This window comes from Oncorhynchus mykiss, chromosome 10 (genome assembly GCF_013265735.2).
Source record: "Oncorhynchus mykiss isolate Arlee chromosome 10, USDA_OmykA_1.1, whole genome shotgun sequence".
NCBI lineage: Eukaryota > Metazoa > Chordata > Actinopteri > Salmoniformes > Salmonidae > Oncorhynchus > Oncorhynchus mykiss.
The window spans coordinates 44950954-44972943 of NC_048574.1; the positions used below are offsets into that span (position 1 = coordinate 44950954).

The window sequence follows — 21990 nt, forward strand, 5'->3', positions numbered from 1 at the left end:
GATTGAGATCAAACTGTCCAGTTTGAGTGTTTGTTGCAGCTTGTTCCAGTCGCTAGCTGCAGCGAACTGAAAACTGGAGCGACCCAGGGATGTGTGCGCTTTGGGGACATTTAACAGAATGTGACTGGCAGAACAAGTGTCGTATGTGGAGGATGAGGTGTGCAGTAGATATCTCAGATGGGGGGGGGTTACAAATGAGTATAGAGTGCAGTGATGTGTCCTATAAGGAGCATTGGAGGCAAATCTGATTGCTGAATGGTAATCTAAAACAGAAATATCTTATTTACATAAGTACTCAAACCCTTTGCTATGAGATTGGAAGTTGAGCTCAGGTGCATCCTGTTTCCATTGATCATCCTTGAGATTTTTCTACAAATTGATATGAGTGGTAAATTGGTACATTCAAATGATTGGACATGACTTGGAAAGGCACACACCGGTTTATATAAGGTCACACAGTTGACAGTGCATGTCAGAGCAAAAACCAAGCCATGAGGTCGAAGGAACTGTCAGTAGAGCTCAGAGACAGCATTGTGTCGAGGCACATATCTGGGGAAGGGTACCAAAACATTTATGCAGCATTGAAGGTCCCCAAGACAAGTCAGGATATAGGCTAAGATGAACGGAGCAAAGTAGAGAGATCCTTGATGAAAACCTGCTCCAGAGCGCTCAGACTGGGGCGAAGGTTCGCCTTCCAACAGGACAACGACCCTTAGCACACAGCCAAAACAATGCAGAAGTGGCTTCGGGACAGGTCTCTGAATGTCCTTGAGTGGCACAGCCAGAGCCCGGACTTGAACCCGATCTAACATCTCAAGAGACCTGAAAATAGCTGTGCAGCAACGCTCCCCATCTAACCTGACAAAGCTTGAGAGGATCTGCAGAGAAGAATTGGAGAAATTCCCCAAATACAGGTGTGCCAAGCTTCATACCCAAGAAGAGTCAAAGCGGTAATCGCTGCCAAAAGGTGCTTCAACAAAGTTCTGAGTAAAGGGTCTGAATACTAAAGTAAATGTAATATTTCAGTTCACATGTTTTATAAATTTGCAAAAATGTCTAAAAACCTGTTTTTCCTTTGTCATTATGGGGTAGTGTGTGGATAAAACAATTTAATCAATTTTAGAATAAGGCCGTAATGTAACAAAATGTGGAAAAAGTCAAGGGGTCTGAATACTTTCCGAAGGCACTGTATATGGCACATTTAATAGTTATGCTATTGATTATAGAGCTAATTAAGTTGGGGTTTCCTCGCTCTCAATTAGGCTAAGGCAAGGGCTGTTTCCTCATCTCTGCTGACTCCCACGCATTGTTCTCAATCCCAATATGCTGGTTAATTTTCCTATTATGCACATACCAACATGGGGAAAGATGCCAAGTCTACGGCGCATGGAAGATTGTGTTTCAGAACCCCGGATAACGACGGTATCCAACACAGGAGAAAGGTAATTTGTTATAAAATATTAGATTTGTCATTATTTTTACATGATATAACCATGTGCAATTTCACTTAGTGATGGACTGTGCCACCCCGACGGCCTCCCCAATGGTTTAGTCCACTGAGACAAACGCGAATCAGACAGGTGTCTTATACACCATGGAAATGTTTTGCGACTGCTCAACTAAACAAATCTCGGTCGGCAAACAGCCTATCAACCAAACAATTGACTAGTATACTAAATGGGGTCAGTCCTAACCTAAACCTGAAGAAAAAACATGTATGCTTATGTTCATTGAATATTAGGGATATAAACACACAATCCCCATATGTTTCAACGCATACCGGGCTTGATAGGAGCATACTTGGCTTACGTAGAACAATAATGATGTGGTAGGAAAAGGCTGAACTCAATTTAAACATTACAGAATTAATTCCAAGTGGTTTAAATCAAGAACAAAATCCATATCCAGCTACACATAATACCCCATAATGACAAAGTGAAAACATGTTTTTAGAAACGTTTTCAAATGTGTTGAAAATGAAACGGCCATATCTCATTTACACGAAGTATTCACACCCGAGTCAATACATGTTAGAATCACCTTTGGCAGTAATTTCACTCTGTCCTTTAGGTTAGCATTGTGGAGTAACTACAATGTTGTTGATCAATTCTTGTTTTTCTCCTATCACAGCCATTAAACAAACTGTTTTTAAGTCACCATTGGACTCGGGGTGAAATCCCTGAGTGGTTTCCTTAATCTTCGGCAACTGAGTTAGGAAGAAAGCCTGTATCTTTGTAGTGAATGGGTGTATTGATACAGCATCCAAAGTGTAATTAATAACGCTCAAAGGGATATTCAATGTCTGCTTCTTTTTTAGCACCCATCTACCAATAGCTGCCTTTCTTTGCGAGACATTGGAAAACCTCCCTGGTCTTTGTGGTTGAATTTCACTGCTCGACTGAGGGGCCTTATAGATAATTGTATGTGTGGGGTGAGTAGTCATTAAAAACCATGCAACTTATGTGACTTGTTAAGCAAATGTTTACTCCTGAACGTATGCTTGCCATAACAAAGGGGTTGAATACTTACAGGCTGACTACACTGTTCGCGTCGCATGCGCGAGCGTTGCAAAATCAATTTAGAAATCTATATTATTCAATTAAAGCTCACGCGCGCCAACAAGCATCTGCGTTGCCAAGGGCTAAAATACAAGTCTGTTCTATTTGTGATGCAGATTGCACTGCAAATCCTGCCTCTCCCATATCCTCATTGGTTTATACAAGCAGATACCCACGTGCCATCTCATTGGTTATACCCACGTGGGTGACTGAAAGATGAACGAGGTCGGTGGCGGTAATGCACCTAATTATTTTGCCAATCGCAATATAAAGTCAAGAGAAGAAAAAGCCTGGAAGCATGAGAGATGACTAGAAATTATTCGGTTGACCGTTTTGTGTGTAGATTAATTGGAGGAGTAGAGGACCTTGTGCATTTCCGGTAAAATAACTCAATGTTTATATCCCAGGACAAATTAGCTAGCAACAGCAAACTACCTAAATAGGGCAAATTAGCTAGCATGTGCAAGCTAGCTAGCTAAATTGCTATAAATATGTTTAATACTTTGACCTGTCTGTTACGCACGCCTCTATGAAGAGGGAACGCAACACCCTGCTACAACTAAACTCTCTGAAGTGAAAAAGTTATGGACTGTAGGTGCGAGTAAGGACGACAACAGACAGAATGTGGTACCGTTTACAAGGACTTTATTCCTTTACACGGTAATATGGGGAAAAGGGGCTGGACGGAACCAAAGCAAAGAAAGTAAATCTCAAAGCCCCCCTCTCCTATCTTACCTGCCTACCCACCACTTACCTAATTTAGCACCACCTGGTGCCCTAACCAAAATACAGGGGGTGGTCCGCCCAGGTCTTACCTAGTGTACCTAGACAATGAATATACTACGGGTATATGTATGCCCGTGGGCCTCTTGCCTAAGCACTCCCAAGGTGCCTTCCCCTTTCCCCCTGGGAACAAATGAAACAGGATATTAAACAATTTCACAAACAAACTAAGAAACAAAGTACATCAAATAAGCTATATCTGAGCAACAAACTCACAAAACATACCAACTTCCCAGCAATGAACTCCCAGCAAATCAACCTCCAGCAAAAATCTCTCTATCACAATCAATCACTCTGCAATGACCTCCCAGCAAAATATCTCTAGCAAATCTCTATCACAAACAATCGCTCTGCAATGACCTCTGCAATGACCTCAGCAAAATCTCTCAGCAATCCCTACCTCCAAAAATCTCTCTATGCAATCCCTACCTCCAAAAATCTCTCAGCAATCCCTACCTCCAACAATCTCTTTCCTCAGCAGAACACTAGCTTTTATATAGCTTCAGAAGGAATGTGTAATTGGAGACAGCTGTGGCTTGACGAGGGGGCGGGGTCAGCTCTCCAATTAGCCCTGGAGTCGACCAATCAGCTGCTTGAGGGATTTCAGGAAGCCATTTCCTGAAATAAACACATGCAAGTACACAAACTACAACACATAAACTGGGGAACGTAACACGCCCACCACAAAAATTGCAAACCTAGTTTTGCAATAACAAAAGCCATCGCTTCCCCAGTTAGTAAACCCGTGATAGGGCGCCAGCAACCACATTCGCCGAGCCCTTCACATAAGCTATCTCACTTTTCATTACCTCCCTTTTCTTAGCATTAACCCGGTACGGATGCTGACGTATAGGAACAGCGTTCCCCACATCCACGTCATGTTCCAAGATGGATGTGCGACTTGGAATGTCCTGAAACACACTGAGAAAACTGTTTATCAATAGGATAAGATCCTTAGTTTGATCATTATCCAAATGTTCCATTTGAGAGGGTAACTTCTTCAGCATCTCTGAATTACAAGGCGTTCACCTTGCTGTAACGTATGGCGTAACTCCAACCCGTCCTCCTTATCCTCATCTAGGTCCCAGCCAGGCTTCAGCACCACTGCAGCCACACTGGAGACGGCGGGCTGGCCCGGCTTACTTGAGGAGCTGTCTGGAGAATCACGCACATAATGTTTTCAGCATGTTAACATGACACACACGGGAAGAACGCCTTCGATCTGGTGTCTTTATCACATAATTGGTGTCATTGATTTTCTTTTCCACCAGATATGGTCCAGAAAAACGTGCTGACAGAGATGAGCCAGGGATTGGCAACAAAACTAAAACTTGATCCCCTGGTGCAAATGAACGGCCAACAGCCTTTTTGTCATAATGCAACTTCATGCGTTTTTGAGACGAGGAGAGAGACTTTTGGGCTAGCGCACATGCGGCGTGCAGTCTCTCCCGCATCTTACTGACATATTCCAACACATTTTTAGGGGCGCTACTGGGTGTAGGATATAAGATATGCTCCTTCAAAACTTTAAGCGGACCCCGTGGGGTGTGTCCAAACACAAGGTCAGCAGGGCTGAACCCTAAGGACTCTTGTATCGTTTCCCTTATAGCAAATAGGACAAAGGGCACCCCCTCATCCCAATCAGTACTGGTCTCCATACAATACTTGCGTAGCATTGTCTTCAGCGTCTGATGCCAGCGTTCTAGAGCCCCTTGACTCTCTGGATGATACGGACTAGAGACCTGATGGGAAATACACAATGTCTTTAACACATTTGAAAACAGTTTAGACATGAAGTTGGATCCCTGATCAGTTTGGATTACTTTAGGGAGTCCAAACGTAGAGAAGAACTTCACTAGTGCCTTCACCACAGTCTTAGCCGTTATAGTACAGAGAGGAATAGCCTCTGGGTATCGAGTAGCACTGCACATTATTGTTAGTAAGAACTGGTTACCTGACCTGGTTTTCGGCAATGGACCTACACAATCAATTATCACTCTTTCAAACGGTTCCCCCACCACAGGAATCAGGCAGAGTGGCGCTCGTGGAACTGTTTGATTCACTTTCCCAGTGAGTTGACATATGTGACATGTTTTACAAAATTGGACCACGTCAGACTTCAAACCTGGCCAGAAGAAATGACGAAGGACCCGGTTATAAGTCTTTGTGATCCCCAAGTGTCCAGACCACGCCTGGTCATGGGCGAGTGACAGAACCTGCTGTCGGAACGGTGTAGGAACAACCACTTGACACACTTCACTCCAGTCATTAATGGTGTCATGAGATGCCCATTTACGCATCAAAACTCCTGCTTCCATAAAGTAGGCGGTCTCTCTAGTTTTTGCTTCCTCAATGGAAATTACCAAAGCAAAACACTTGCGAAGACTGGTGTCTTCTTTTTGACATTCAATCACCTTCTCAGGGGTGACAGACAAAAGAATGTCATGTAATTGGGGCACAATTTCGTTTTCCCCTGCCTTAGTTTTTACGGGGGTAAAAACTGTCGGCATTGCAGAAGGCATACTCGGGGCATTTTCTTCTACCTCAACATTCTCAAAAATAGAACTAGCCAAATCCACCACATCTCCTAGCTTGCGAGATTGTGCCCTCGTTAACACACAAGCAGGAAAAACATGTGGAAATGCTTGAACCAATTTCTCATCTGTAGTTCTGATTTCTGGATTGTCTACTACCTCTAACACAGGAATGACATTACCACCAGCAATATCATTCCCTAGTAGCAATTTGACTCCTTTTACTGGCAGTGTAGATACTACACCAACACGGAAACGTCCTGATACCAAGTCTGACACTAAGTGGACCCAGTGTAATGGTACAGGCACGGTTTTTGTCTCTATCCCCTGTAATATGACATGTGAGCCACAATACGTTTCAGTAGACCAGGGTAAAGCATCAGTAATGATTACTGACTGCGCCGCCCCAGTGTCTCGTAGGATTTGGATAGGCCTTTGATCAGCTTGTTCTCCTGTTAAGGAAACATAACCGGCAGAGATAAACGGAGCATAGACAGGATCCGGTTTCTCAAATGCTGAAACAACAACTCGATCCAATGGACGAGCCAAAGACTTGACTAAACCCAAACTTTTCATTTTTGGGGACGGTGACTGGGACTGTTTCGGTTTATTTTTCAAAACTGGGCAGTCCGCAATCACATGACCCTTTTGGTGACAGTAAAAACATTCACGGATTTCATGAAAAGGCTTAGTGTTGTCAGAGGAAAAGCGACCTGAATGAGGAACTGATGACGTAATCGTCCGGCCTTCAAAACGTGTTGCACCAAAGACAGTCTTGTGTGTCAAAGCGTACTCATCTGCCAACACTGCTGCTTGGGCCAATGTCACCACTTTCTGTTCATTTAAATGAACTACAATTCTATCTGGGAGGTTGCCTTTAAAATCCTCCAACAGCATCAACTCCTTAATATCAGCAAAGGTGTTAGCTTTGCTGGCTGAACACCAGCGACTAAACAGAGACTCTTTGTCCCTAGCAAATTCAACAAATGTACGTTGAGAGTTTGTGGTTCCTGAAGCGCTGTCTATAAGCTTCAGGCACCAACTCATAAGCCCGCAACACAGTAGTTTTAACTGTATCGTAATGTAAACTGTCTTCCAGGGAGAGAGCAGCTACTACTTCCTGGGCTTTCCCAGACAATTTACATTGTAACAGGAGCGGCCAAACCTCGAGTGGCCAATGCAGCGCAGCGGCTACACGCTCAAACGCAGAGAAATAAGAATCCACTTCCGACTCTCGGAATGGAGGGACTAAAGCTATGTTTTTACTCACATCGAAGTGGGTTGGATGATGAGCAGCTTGTGGAGTCGCACTGGAGCGAGCGTCTAGCTCCAGTTGTCGGATCCTCACCTCCTTGTCAGCTTCTATTCTCCTAATTTCAAGTTCAAAATTCATTTGTCTCTCTTTATCTTTTTGCTCCATTTCTAACCGAGCCAGCCTCACCTTCAGCCTAGCAGTTCCATCTGAACGACCCGAAGCAGAAGATAAAGGATCGAATCGGGGCAATGTAAAAGGGGTACGAGAAACCCCTTCCTCCGCCTTGTCCTCCGACTTGGCATCGGAAGGTCTACCCGTCTCCTCTCCTTGCAATGAGAGAATCCGTTCTCTCACTAAACCCTCCCTGACTAGCACCAAAAGTTCAGCCTTTAGGGCTTTCTCAGGGACAACAAATCCATAATGGTCAGCTATAGCTATAAGGTCTACTTTACGAAACCTCACCAAACAATCAATAGAGGGCGCTTCAAAAAACTTGGAGATGGCTGAGGCAGCCATCTTATACAATGCAGTCTACTGAACACTAACTAAACAAGTCATCCAAACTCACAACCTACCATCACACCTCAAATCACTAACCACAGAGAGCTCAGAGCAGCAGGGTCCGGTGGGTTTAATGGAAAGATCCCGGATGAGCCCCCATTATGTTACGCACGCCTCTATGAAGAGGGAACGCAACACCCTGCTACAACTAAACTCTCTGTGAAGTGAAAAAGGTATGGACTGTAGGTGCGAGTAAGGACGACAACAGACAGAATGTGGTACCGTTTACAAGGACTTTATTCCTTTACACGGTAATATGGGGAAAAGGGGCTGGACGGAACCAAAGAAAAGAAAGTAAATCTCAAAGCCCCCCTCTCCTATCTTACCTGCCTACCCACCACTTACCTAATTTAGCACCACCTGGTGCCCTAACCAAAATACAGGGGGTGGTCCGCCCAGGTCTTACCTAGTGTACCTAGACAATGAATATACTACGGGTATATGTATGCCCGTGGGCCTCTTGCCTAAGCACTCCCAAGGTGCCTTCCCCTTTCCCCCTGGGAACAAATGAAACAGGATATTAAACAATTTCACAAACAAACTAAGAAACAAAGTACATCAAATAAGCTATATCTGAGCAACAAACTCACAAAACATACCAACTTCCCAGCAATGAACTCCCAGCAAATCAACCTCCAGCAAAAATCTCTCTATCACAATCAATCACTCTGCAATGACCTCCCAGCAAAATATCTCTAGCAAATCTCTATCACAAACAATCGCTCTGCAATGACCTCTGCAATGACCTCAGCAAAATCTCTCTAGCAAAATCTCTCTCAGCAATTCCTACCTCCAAAATCTCTCTCAGCAATCCCTACCTCCAACAATCTCTTAGCAATCCCTACCTCCAACAATCTCTTAGCAATCCCTACCTCCAACAATCTCTTAGCAATCCCTACCTCCAACAATCTCTTAGCAATCCCTACCTCCAACAATCTCTTAGCAATCCCTACCTCCAACAATCTCTTAGCAATCCCTACCTCCAACAATCTCTCTTTCCTCAACAGAACACTAGCTTTTATATAGCTTCAGAAGGAATGTGTAATTGGAGACAGCTGTGGCTTGACGAGGGGGCGGGGTCAGCTCTCCAATTAGCCCTGGAGTCGACCAATCAGCTGCTTGAGGGATTTCAGGAAGCCATTTCCTGAAATAAACACATGCAAGTACACAAACTACAACACATAAACTGGGGAACGTAACACTGTTCCCAAATTAATATAATTGGTTCAGAGTTTGTTTTGATATTTTAACCTGTGTGTTGTGATCACATTTGGTGTGGGGGGACAAAATAAATGTACGAAGGCGCGCAGCCGGTTTGGGTTCCGTGTTACTGACTCAAGATATTTCAGCTTTTAATTTTTTATTAATTTGTTAACATTTCTAAAAACATAATTCCACTTTGACATTATGGGGTAGTGTGGGTATGCCAGTGACACAAAATCAATTTTAAATTCATGCTGTAACAACAAAATTGTCAAAGTGGCGAATACTTTCTTTAGGCACTGTAACTGTCACTAAAGTAATAATAAAAAAAACAATTGGCGTAGAATAAAAACTGGTATAAACTGGTTGAAACATTAAAGGAAAACCTCACCCAAAACCGATATTTTGGTATATGTTTCATTAGTCCATTGTTGATATAGTCTAGAGGTTGACTGATTAATTAGTGCCGTTTCGAGTTTTCATAATCGGTAATCGGCATATTTGGACACCGATTATGGCTGATAACATTGCACTCCACGAGGAGACTGCGTGGCAGGCTGACTAACTGTTACGCGAGTGCAGCAAGGAGTCAAGGTAAGTTGCTAGCTAGCAATAAACTTATCTTATAAAAAACAATCAATCTTAACATAATCACTAGTTAACTACACATGGTTGATGATATTACTAGTTTATCTAGCTTGTCCTGCGTTGCATATAATCGATGCGGTGCCTGTTAATTTATCATCGAATCACAGCCTACTTCACCAAACCGGTGATGACTTAACAAGCGCATTCGCAAAAAAAACACTGTCGTTGCACCAATGTGTACCTAACCATAAACATCAATGCCTTTCTTAAAATCAATACACAAGTACATATTTTTAACCCTGCATATTTAGTTAATATTGCCTGCTAATATGAATTTATTGTATTGTGTGTCACTTCTTGAGAAGTTGTCACTTCTTTTGCGTTCTGTGCAAGCAGAGTCAGGGTATATGCAGCAGTTTGGGCCACCTGGCTCGTTGCGACCATTTCTTCCTAACAAAGACCGTAATTAATTTGACAGAATTGTACATAATTATGACATAACATTGAAGGTTGTGCAATGTTACAGCAATATTTAGACTTAGGGTTACCACCCGTTCAATAAAATACAGAACGGTTCCATACTTCACTGAAAGAATAAACATTTTATTTTTGAAATTGACCATTATGACCCAAGGCTCGTATTTCTGTGTGTTTATTATTTTATAATTAAGTCTATGATCGGATATTTGATAGAGCAGTCTGACTGAGTCGTGGTAGGCAGCAGCAGGCTCATAAGCATTCATTCAAACAGCACTTTCCTGCATTTGCTAGCAGCACTTTGCTGTGCTTCAAGCATTGTGCTGTTTATGACTTCAGGCCTATCAACTCCCAAGATTAGGCTGGCAAAACTATAGTGCCTATAAAGAACATCCAATAGTCAAAGGTATATGAAAAACAAATGGTAGAGAGAGAAATAGTCCTATAAATTCCTATAACTACAACCTAAAACTACTTACCTGGGAATATTGAAGACTCATGTTAAAAGGAACCACCAGCTTTCATTTGTTCTCATCTTCTGAGCAAGGAACTTAAATGTAAGCTTTTTTACTTGCCACATATTGCACGTTTACTTTCTTCTCCAACACTTTGTTTTTGTATTATTTAAACCAAATGTAACATGTTTCATTATTTATTTGAGGCTAAATAGATGTTATGATTTATTATATTAATTTAAAATAAGTGTTCATTCAGTATTGTTGTAATCGTCATTACTACAAATATACACTGCTCAAAAAAATAAAGGGAACACTAAAATAACACATCCTAGATCTGAATGAATGAAATATTCTTATTATATACTTTTTTCTATACATAGTTGAATGTGCTGACAACAAAAATCACACAACAATTATCAATGGAAATCAAATTTTCAACCCATGGAGGTCTGGATTTGGAGTCACACTCAAAATTAAAGTGGAAAACCACACTACAGGCTGATCCAACTTTCATGTAATGTCCTTAAAACAAGTCAAAATGAGGCTCAGTAGTGTGTGTGGCCTCCACGTGCCTGTATGACCTCCCTACAATGCCTGGGCATGCTCCTGATGAGGTGGCAGATGGTCTCCTGAGGGATCTCCTCCCAGACCTGGACTAAAGCATCCGCCAACTCCTGGACAGTCTGTGGTGCAACATGGCGTTGGTGGATGGAGCGAGACATGATGTTCCAGATGTGCTCAATTGGATTCAGGTCTGGGGAACGGGCGGGCCAGTCCATCGCATCAATGCCTTCCTGGACAGTTTGATTTCACAGAAGTGTGATTGACTTGGAGTTACATTGTGTTGTTTAAGTGTTCCCTTTATTTTTTTGAGCAGTATATATATATATATATATATATATATATATATATATATTTTTTTTTTTTTTTTTTTTTTTTAAATCGGTATCAGCTTTTTTTGGTCCTCCAATAATTGGTATCGGCGTTGAAAAATCATAATCGGTCGACCTCTAATATAGTCCCAAAATGTTTTGCATGTCAGTAAATCAAGTTTTCTAGACATGTAACAAATACACAAATCCGGCCCGTATGATGCATTTAGTTTATTATTATTCCAAAGATGGAAGTGGGCTTAATGGGTACGCTTACCCGATATTAAGACAATACATCATCAATACATCATCAGACATAGTATAGACTACATAACCCGCTTTGCCTATTCGAATAGCCTAAAGAAAGTTTGTGAAGTGTTTGGAACATGAATGACAGGTTCAGTCATATCCCACTTCTCCAAGCAAAAGCAGAAGCTCAGGACAGCGAGATTGCAAACTGGAAATGGCCAATCTACACTCTACTTTAACAGTTGTCACAGTGTTACTCCCCTTGCCAACACTGAGTAACTCCAATCCAAACCCTGTTAAGTTTCAAAGTCATAAAAGCAACAGGCTAGCTACTCCGCTCCTGCAGTGCATTTGTTTCAAAACATAAAAATAGTCTATCAAAAATCTACATTTAAGACTTTATTTTATTTCACCTTTATCTATCCTAGTTAATTTCATTCGAAAATATCTTCAATAAGAAAGATATGGTCAATCGTCAATACAACACTTGAGGATGAAATGCTTGACAATGAATAAACATCTCTCCACCAACTTTCCACCAGGCCAGGTTAACAGAGCTCAGCTCTGCCTCGCTTTCTCTTTTTCCATGTATTAGCGGCGTGAGCATATGGCCTTTCTATTAATATTTCAGACTCATATTTTGGGGTGTTGTCTGCCATCTGTCTTCCCTGCACCCCACTGTTCAGCATGGTCATGATTACAGTGGGTATCAGATGGGGTGATAATTGCAGCACAGCCTGTGTGAGTAGAGTTCACAACACACAGAACTACACACAGACAGTGGGACATATGAAGAGAGCAAGAAAGTGAAGCGCTAGTAACTAGCACTAATAATACAGCTGCTAGTCTGCTAACTACAGTGGGGAGAACAAGTATTTGACAACCTGCAAAATCAGCAGTGTTTCCTACTTACAAAGCATGTAGAGGTCTGTAATTTTTATCATAGGTACACTTCAACTGTGAGAGACAGAATCTAAAATCCAGAAAAATCACATTGTATGATTTTTAAGTAATTCATTTGCATTTTATTGCATGACATAAGTATTTGATACATCTGAAAAGCAGAACTTAATATTTGGTACAGAAACCTTTGTTTGCAATTACAAAGATCATACGTTTCCTGTAGTTCTTGACCAGGTTTGCACACACTGCAGCAGGGATTTTGGCCCACTCGTCCATACAGACCTTCTCCAGATCCTTCAGGTTTCGGGGCTGTCGCTGGGCAATATGGACTTTCAGCTCCCTCCAAAGATTTTCTATTGGGTTCAGGTCTGGAGACTGGCTAGGCCACTCCAGGATCTTGAGATGCTTCTTACGGAGCCACTCCTTAGTTGCCCTGGCTGTGTGTTTCGGGTCGTTGTCATGCTGGAAGACCCAGCCACGGCCCATCTTCAATGCTCTTACTGAAGCAAGGGAAGGAGGTTGTTGGCCAAGATCTCACGATATCGCTGGCTTGAGCAGGGGGACCTTGCGTGCACTGCAGGATTTAAATCCATGACGGCGTAGTGTGTTACTAATGGTTTTCTTTGAGACTGTGGATCCAGCTCTCTTCAGGTCATTGACCAGGTCCTGCCGTGTAGTTCTGGGCTGATCCCTCACCTTCCTCATGATCATTGATGCCCCACGAGGTGAGATCTTGCATGGAGCCCCAGACCGAGGGTGATTGACCGTCATCTTGAACTTCTTCCATTTTCTAATAATTGCGCGAACAGTTGTTGCCTTCTCACCAAGCTGCTTGCCTATTGTCCTGTAGCCCATCCCAGCCTTGTGCAGGTCTACAATTTTATCCCTGATGTCCTTACACAGCTCTCTGGTCTTGGCCATTGTGGAGAGGTTGGAGTCTGTTTGATTGAGTGTGTGGACAGGTGTCTTTTATACGGGTAACGAGTTCAAACAGGTGCAGTTAATACAGGTAATGAGTGGAGAACAGGAGGGCTTCTTAAAGAAAAACTAACAGGTCTGTGAGAGCCGGAATTCTTACTGGTTGGTAGGTGATCAAATACTTATGTCATGTTGTTCTCCCCACTGTATATACCTAAGGTGACAACACTGGTATCGTCCCGGACCTAATCAACAGCTGATGAAACTAACACTGTAAAAGTGTGAAGAATGTGATCAGTCACATCTCCTGATAGTTGTTGGTTGAAAATATATTTCAAAATCAACAGGTTTGCATGTGTGGGAGTGTCAGCTTTCGATGGTGACATCACCATGCTTTGTTAACCTCTCTGCGCACGGAACCCGGTAGCGGGCTGAAATTCCACAACATATGGTGACCGCTACATAAATAGTCATATTAAACATTAATGAAAATACAGGTGTCTCACATGTATCGAAAGCTTAGAATCTTGCTAATCCAACTGCGTTGTCAGATTTAAAAAAGGATTTACTGCAAAATAATACAATGCGATTATCTGAGCATAGAGCCCCATAAAAAAACTATTTGAACCAGCACAGGCATAACAAAATCAAACTGTAATAAAATAAATTGTTTACCTTTGACGATCTTCCTCTGTTTGCAATCCCAATGCTCATTGTTACACAATGAATGATCTTTTGTTTGACAAAATCAGTTCTTATAGCCTAACACGAAACATTTTGTGAACCGCTTGTGTCGTGAATTCCGCCTCATTCAATTTTCGACGACACATTCGAGGGTAAATACCCACATATAACGTGACTTTTCCAGTCATGTTTGGTTTCATTGCAATCAACTGGTTTGTTTATAACAACCAAACGTGATGGGCCGATTTGAAGACAACAAGTAATGACATCACTGTGCACCAATGATATGACCACTTTCGTTGATTGACTGTATTTTAACCCAATGACCACTGATCGTCTTGAAATCTAGCTGGGTAGATAGCCAATGAGCTGAGGTAAACGGCAATATGCAATGGTTATGTGTTGGAAGACCAACCCATGTAGTAAACTCCTGCGTAGAGTCATTCGCAATTTAAGTTTTATACCGGAAGGAGCTACGCATATTACGCACAGCATTGTTTGGTAAATGCGCAGATTCAGCTGTTTATATATCAATCAGTATGGCGACTAAGTCAGGGAAAGCTAAATCTAAGTCTAGATATACAGATGTACACACAATTTTAGAAGAAATTGATCGGAAAAGTGAGAGAGTTTGTTGTAGAACGATTAATTTAACGATTCCCAAGTGGAGGAATATTTTTTGAATAGAGAGGACATGTTTTGGACTGGTAAGTTCTTCTCATGCTAATTCCCTTGTTTGAAATTAATAATATAAAATATTATTAGTGATTTTTTTTTATTTTATAAGCAATATATAAAAATGTAATGTAATGAAATGTGAGATGCGTGTGTCTGCCGCCCCATCCCAACCCACATGAAATAGCCTATTTGAGGCTGTTGAGGGGAGGGCAGGCCCACAACAATGGCCAAAGTGAAATGGAGACAATAGATACAGCTGGTCTGTTGTAATATAATAAAGACAGTAGATCTAGCTGAAATGTCATAATATAAAAGAGACAGTAGATCTAGCAGGTATATAATATATTCAACCTTATGTTCCCTGTACTCATATATATACACACACACACACACACATACAGTGGGGCAAAAAAGTATTTTGTCAGCCACCAATTGTGCAAGTTCTCCCACTTAAAAAGATGAGGCCTGTAATTTTCATCATAGGTACACTTCAACTATGACAGACAAAATAAGAAAAAAAATCCAGAAAATCACATTTGTAGGATTTTTGTGTGTGTGTGTGTGTGTGTGTGTATATAAATAAATAATTACTCTGTTTATTATACCTGTTGATACTCACTTTACAGCAAAAAGAGACTGCTATGGCACCTGGGATCAGCAGCACAATATTGTGTAGAGCTTTGGCAGTGGGTGGGGTTATATCCTTCCTGTTTGGCCCTGTCCAGGGGTCTCATCGGATTGAGCCACAGTGTCTCCTGACCCCTCCTGTCTCAGCCTCCAGTATTTATGCTGCAGTAGTTTGTGTCGGATGCTAGGGTCAGTTTGTTATATCTGGAGTACTTCTTCTGTCTTATCCGGTGTGCTGTGTGAATTTAAGTATGCTCTCTCTAATTCTCTCTCGGAGGAGGAGGACCTGTGCACTAGGACCATGCGTCAGGACTACCTTGCATGATGACTCCTTGCTGTCCCCAGTCCACCTGGCCTTGCTGCTGTTCCAGTTAACTGTTCTGCCTGCGGCTATGGAACCCTAAACTGTTCATATTTACTCGAGGTGCTGTCCTGTTGCATCCTTTACAACTAATTGTGATTATTATTATTTGACCCTGCTGGTCATCTATGAACGTTTGAAAATCTCAGCCATGTTCTGTTATAATCTCCACCCGGCACAGCCAGAAGAGGACTGGCCACCCCTCATAGCCTGGTTCCTCTCTAGGTTTCTTCCTAGGTTTTGGCCTTTCTAGGGAGTTTTTCCTAGCCACCGTGCTTCTACACCTGCATTGCTTGCTGTTTGGGGTTTTAGGCTGGGTTTCTGTACAGCACTTTGAGATATCAGCTGATGTACGAAGGGCTATATAAATAAATGTGATTTGATAGAGGACTGAGGGTCTTCCAAATATTGAAAGTGTGTAAATAGTTATTTTGTAAATGTATATATTTTTTTCTTCATATTTTACCAATTTTTGGGGTGGTGTTAGAATACCATTTGGGCATTTTGTGTATAGTTATTTGTTTCAAAATGTATACCTTCGCCAATTTGGCCACTTGGGTACATTTGGGCTACTTGTGACACCTGGGTGACTTCATGATAAATGTCATGTAGCACACTCATTTTGGAAGTTATCATTCTGAAACTTTGCACAAGTACTGTTGCCCTCTTATATTTTTCACTGAAATCTAAACAAGATCTATTGTGTTATATTCTCCTACATTCAATTCACATTTACACACACTTCAGAGTGTTTTTTCAAAATGGTACCAAGAATATGCATATCCTTGCTTCTGGGCCAGAGCTACAGGCAGTTAGATTTAGGTATGTCTTCAGGCAGAAATTGAAAAAAGTAGGGGGGCTATAATAAGAGGTTATTAATAGACCAATAACAAAGAGTTCCAAGCCTCTGCCAATAACAGCTAGTTGTCAGTTGTTTTCCCTCCCCACTCAGACCACTCCCAGACAGTGCAAGCTAAATTCTTGATTGAGAAAGTGCATTGCTAAAAAGCTATATTTGACCATCCTTTTAGCCCATTTTAAAGGAAATATTTTACAGTAAGGTACTTACAGTGCATTCAGGAAGTAATCAGGCGCCTTGATTTTTTCTACATTTTGTTACGTTACAGCCTTATTCTAAAATGTATGAACCCCCCCCATCAATCTACACACGATAACCCATAATGACAAAGCAAAAACAGGTTAAGATTTTATATAAAAAGGGAAATACATTTACATAAGTATTCAGACCCTTTTCTCAGTACTTTGTTGAAGCACCTTTGGCATAGATTATAGCCTCGAGTCTTCTTGGGTATGACACTACAAGCTTGGCACACCTGTATTTGGGGAGTTTCTCCCCTTCTTCTCTGCAGATCCTATAGAGCTCTGTCAGGTTGCATGGGAGCATTGATGCACAGCTATTTTCAGGTCTTTCCAGAGATGTTCAATCGTGTTCAAGTCCAGGCTCTGTCTGGTCCACTGAAGGACATTCAGAGACTTGTCCCAAAGCCACTCCTGCATTGTCTTGGCTGTGTGCTTAGGGTTGTTGTCCTGTTGGAAGGTGAACATTCGTCCCATTCTGAGGACCTGAGCACTCTGGAGCAGGTTTTCATTTTGGATCTATCTGTACTTTCCTCCGTTCATCTTTGCCTCGATCCTGACTAGACTCCCTGCCACAAAGGTCTGATTGATGGAGTGCTGCAGAGATGGTTGTCCTTCTGGAAGGTTCTCCCATCTCCACAGAGGAACTCTGTCAGAGAGACCATAAGGTCTCCTTGACCAAGGCCCCTCTCCCCCGATTGCTAAGTTTGGCCAGACGGCCAGCTCTAGGAAGAGTCTTGGTGGTTCCAAACTTCTTCCATTTAAGAATGATGGAGGCCACTGTGTCCTTCGGAACCTTCAATGCTGCAGAAATGTTTGGTAGCCTTCCCCAGATCTGTGCCCCGACACAATCCTGTCTTTGAGCTCTACGGACAATTCCTTTAACCTCATGGCATGGTTTTTGCTCTGACAGGCACTGTCAACTGTTGGACCTTTACATATGTAGGTGTGTGCCTTTTATTTAATCAATTTTAGAATAAGGCTGTAACGTAACAAAAGTCAAGGGGTCTGAACACTTTACAAATACACTAATTGTTACCCATAAATGATTTAATATTTATATAAAAACAGCTGCATTTGGGTCTTCAATGAGTTACACAACTCTTCTTACTACTAGTCAGGAGTATATCAAAGTAGGCACTAGAGGTCGACCGATTAATCGGAATGGCCGATTAATTAGGGCCGATTTCAAGTTTTCATAACAATCGGAAATCTGTATTTTTGGGCGCCGAGTTACCGATTTATTTATTTTTTACACCTTAATTTAATCTTTATTTAACTAGGCAAGTCAGTTAAGAACACATTCTTATTTTCAATGACGGCCTAGGAACAGTAGGTTAACTGCCTCGTTCAGGGGCAGAAAGACAGATTTTCACCTTGTCAGCTCGGGGGATCCAATCTGCAAGATCTTACAATCCAATCTGCAACCTTACAGTTAACTAGTCCAACGCAATAACGACTTGCCTCTCTCTCGTTGCACTCCACAAGGAGACTGCCTGTTACGCAAATGCAGTAAGCCAAGGTAAGTTGCTAGCTAGCATTAAACTTATCTTATAAAAAAACATAAATCATAATCACTAGTTAACTACACATGGTTGATGATATTACTAAGTATTATCTAGCATGTCCTGTGTTGCATATAATCTGACTGAGCATACAAGCATACAAGTATCTAAATATCTGACTTAGCGGTGGTAGGCTGAAGCAGGCGCGTAAACATTAACTCAAACAGCACTTTTGTGCGTTTTGCCAGCAGCTCTTCGTTGTGCGTCAAGGATTGCGCTGTTTGTGACTTCAAACCTATCAACTCCCGAGATGAGGCTGGTGTGACCGAAGTGAAATGGCTGGCAAGTTAGCGCGCGCTAATAGCGTTTCAAACTTCACTCGCTCTGAGCCTTGGGGTGGTTGTTTCCCTTGCTCTGCATGGGTAACGCTGCTTCGATGTGGTGGCCGTTGTCATTGTGTTGCTGGTTCGAGCCCAAGGAGGAGCGAGGAGAGGGACGGAAGCTATACTTTTACACTGGCAATACTAAAGTGCCTATAAGAACATCCAATAGTCAAAGGTTGATGAAATACAAATGGTATAGAGGGAAATAGTCCTATAATAACTACAACCTAAAACTTCTTACCTGGGAATATTGAAGACTCATGTTAAAAGGAACCACCAGCTTTCATATGTTCTCATGTTCTGAGCAAGGAACTGAAACGTTAGCACATATTGCACTTTTACGTTCTTCTCCAACACTTTGTTTTTGCATTATTTAAACCAAATTGAACATGTTTCATTATCTACTTGAGGCTAAATTGACTTTATTGATGTATTATATTAAGTTAAAATAAGTGTTAATTCAGTATTGTTGTAATTGTCATTATTACAAATATTATTATTTTTTTTATATATATATATATTCTTTTAAATCGGCCGATTTAATCGGCATCGGCTTTTTTGGTCCTCCAATAATCGGTATCGGCGTTGAAAAATCAGAATCAGTCAACCTCTAGTAGGCACTGTCATATCCGCAGTGAAACAAGGGCTGGGTCATGACTGTACTCTAGTCTACCCTAAATGCAATTGATTGGAAAAGACTCGGGACTCTATTCGCCTAAATAGAATATTCAAGCAGGACTGAAAGTTAATTCTCTGGCATCTTGCAAAGAAAATGAAATGCCTCCTGATCTTGAAAGTTTCCATTTGAGAACATGCTTATAAGTAAGGCTGAGACAGGAAATGACAACCTTGTAACACTAAACTACAAGGCCATCAATGGGACAAAGTAAACAAGGTTGAACCAAGACAACAAAACAATCCAAGCAGTGGCCCTCTTTAAAACATGTCCTTCAGTATCCTGACAACATAGTCACTAACGGCCCATTACTTGTTATTTGTAGCAGGTAAGTGCCAAGGGCCCTTTGTTTAACTGTGAACACTGTGTAGCCTATTTCCTCCAGTCACACAATACAGTAGACAATACATAGACCCGAAAAAACATACAATATGGCAAACAGAGGGAAAAAAATATTAAGTCTGGTTAGCCTTTAACCTGCCCCAGTATCTGTGCATTAGAGATGTTGACTATGACGTGTCTTTCTCTAACACCCTCGGCACGGTTTCTCTTTCCAACAACAGCCAGGATGTAACAAGTGTTTAACAAAAGACTATACAGGGAGAACGGTCGCTAGGTGCGTTGTTGGAGCAAGTGTCCATACTGATAGGATCCAAAGAAAGGAAGCGCTGCTCTCGGATCAACATTGTCCATTCAAATCTTTACTTAAATTATAATTAATTCACAATACTGATGACGGATTAGCTCTTAGAAAGATATGACCATCTAAATCAGCAAATATTGAGGCTGCTTATTCCCAAATAATAATAATCGCTAAATCACCGATTTAGGCTACACATCATGAAATGTATTGGGACAAATTGCAATATCAAAATATAACTCGATTGAACATGAAATGTATTTCAATATGATTGAAATCGGCCTATAGCCTACTGTTTTTATATTTTAATGCAGTCATCTCGATTTTCATTTGAAGCATATTTTTGAACACGTCGCTTGTGTGTATCAATTGCAAAGACATTTACAACTTCGTATTTGTAGTCACCTTTGTTCTGAAGTTATCAACGGTTACAAAGTGACGAAGAAACCATGTGATTCTATGTTTAGAAGGGGATCTGCGGTGTATAAAGTGACATGAGAAAGAGAAAAAAGTGTCTAACGATGGATGCTATTTGGAGGTGTACCTGTGGATGTATTTCAAGGCCTACCTTCAAACTCAGTGCCTCTTTGCTTGACATCATGGGAAAATCTAAAGAAATTCAACAAAACCTCAGAATTATTTTTTTTTTAGACCTCTACAAGACTGGTTCATCCTTGGGAGCAATTTCCAAAGGTAATTGGCCTGAAGGTACCATATTCATCTGTACAAACAATCGTACGCAAGTATAAACACCATGGGAGCACGCAGCCGTCATAACCGCTCAGGAAGGAGACACGTTCTGTCTCCTAGAGATGAACGTACTTTGGTGTGAAAAGTGCAAATCAATCCCAGAACAACAGCAAAGGACCTTGTGAAGATGCTGGAGGAAACAGATATATCCACAGTAAAACGAGTCCTATATTGACATAACCTGAAAGGCCACTCAGCAAGGAAGAAGCCACTGCTCCAAAACTGCCATAAAAAAGCCAGACTACGGTTTGCAACTGCACATGGGAACAAAGACAGTACTTTTTGGAGAAATGTCTTCTGACGAAACAAAAATAGAACCGTTTGACCATCATTATGTTTGGAAGAAAAAGGGGGAGGCTTGCAAGCCGAAGAACACCATCCCAAACGTGATGGTGCTCCCGAACAAGCTAAAAATTCTCTTTGTCCGCTTTGAGAATAACAGTGCCACAGACGCAGCCCGCTCCTGAGGATGGGGGCTCTCGTTCTCCTTGGCCGATGTGAGTAGGACATTTAACCGTGTTAACCCTCGCAAGGCTTATTTATTTACTTATTGCCTTACCTCTGTTATCCTACCTCCTTTGCACACACTGTATATAAACTTTTTCTATTGTATTATTGGCTGTATATTTGTGTATTCCATGTGTAACTCAGATTGTGTTGCACTGCTTGGCTTTATCTTGGCCAGGTCGCAGTTGTAAATGAAAACTTGTTCTCAACTAGCCTACCTGGTTAAATAAAGGTGAAATAAATATATATATATTTTTTAAAGGCTGCCTGCCCAGACGGCATCTCTAGTTACATACTTTGAGCATGCGCAGACCAGCTGGCTGGAGTGTTTACGGACATATTCAAACTCTACCCATCTCCACATGCTTCAAGATGTCCACCATTGTTCCTGCACCCAAGAAAGCAAAAGGTAACTGAACTAAATGAATATCGCCCCATAGCACTCACTTCTGTCTTCATGAAGTTCTTAGCGAGGCTAGTTAACCTTTTGCGTGTAGGGGGCAGTATTTTCGTTTTTGGCTAAAAAAACGTACCCATTTGAAACTGCCTATTTCTCAGCCCCAGAAACTAGAATATGCATATAATTGTCAGATTAGGATAGAAAACACTCAAGTTTCCAAAACTGTCAAAATATTGTCTGTGAGTATAACAGAACTGATATTGCAGGCGAAAGCCTGAGAAATATCCAATCAGGAAGTGCCTCTTATTTTAAAACCTCTCTG

General features: G+C 41.5%; 2 protein-coding genes across 5 annotated transcripts in view; both read right to left on the minus strand.

The window, feature by feature from the left end:
• Positions 1–21990, minus strand: part of LOC110533119 (kelch-like protein 13) — a 99650-nt gene that overhangs the window by 72347 nt on the left and 5313 nt on the right. The window lies entirely within an intron of this gene.
• On the minus strand, positions 3471–7880 carry LOC118966783. 2 transcript variants are annotated; one of them, XM_036990415.1, is made up of 2 exons: positions 4371–7880; positions 3471–4252 (listed from the first exon to the last, which is right to left on the minus strand). In XM_036990415.1, exon 1 carries the CDS (start codon positions 6920–6922, stop codon positions 4505–4507), a length of 2418 nt encoding a protein of 805 aa, XP_036846310.1. In that variant the 5' UTR covers positions 6923–7880; the 3' UTR covers positions 3471–4252; positions 4371–4504. The 2 variants fall into 2 exon arrangements, with proteins under 2 accessions (XP_036846310.1, XP_036846311.1); XM_036990416.1 differs by having other exon boundaries at positions 3471–4262.

What these genes read in the sequence shown, in the direction of transcription:
- LOC118966783 (XM_036990415.1), bottom strand. Translation starts at nt 6,922, where the DNA reads ATGAGTTGGTGCCTGAAGCTTATAGACAGCGCTTCAGGAACCACAAAC.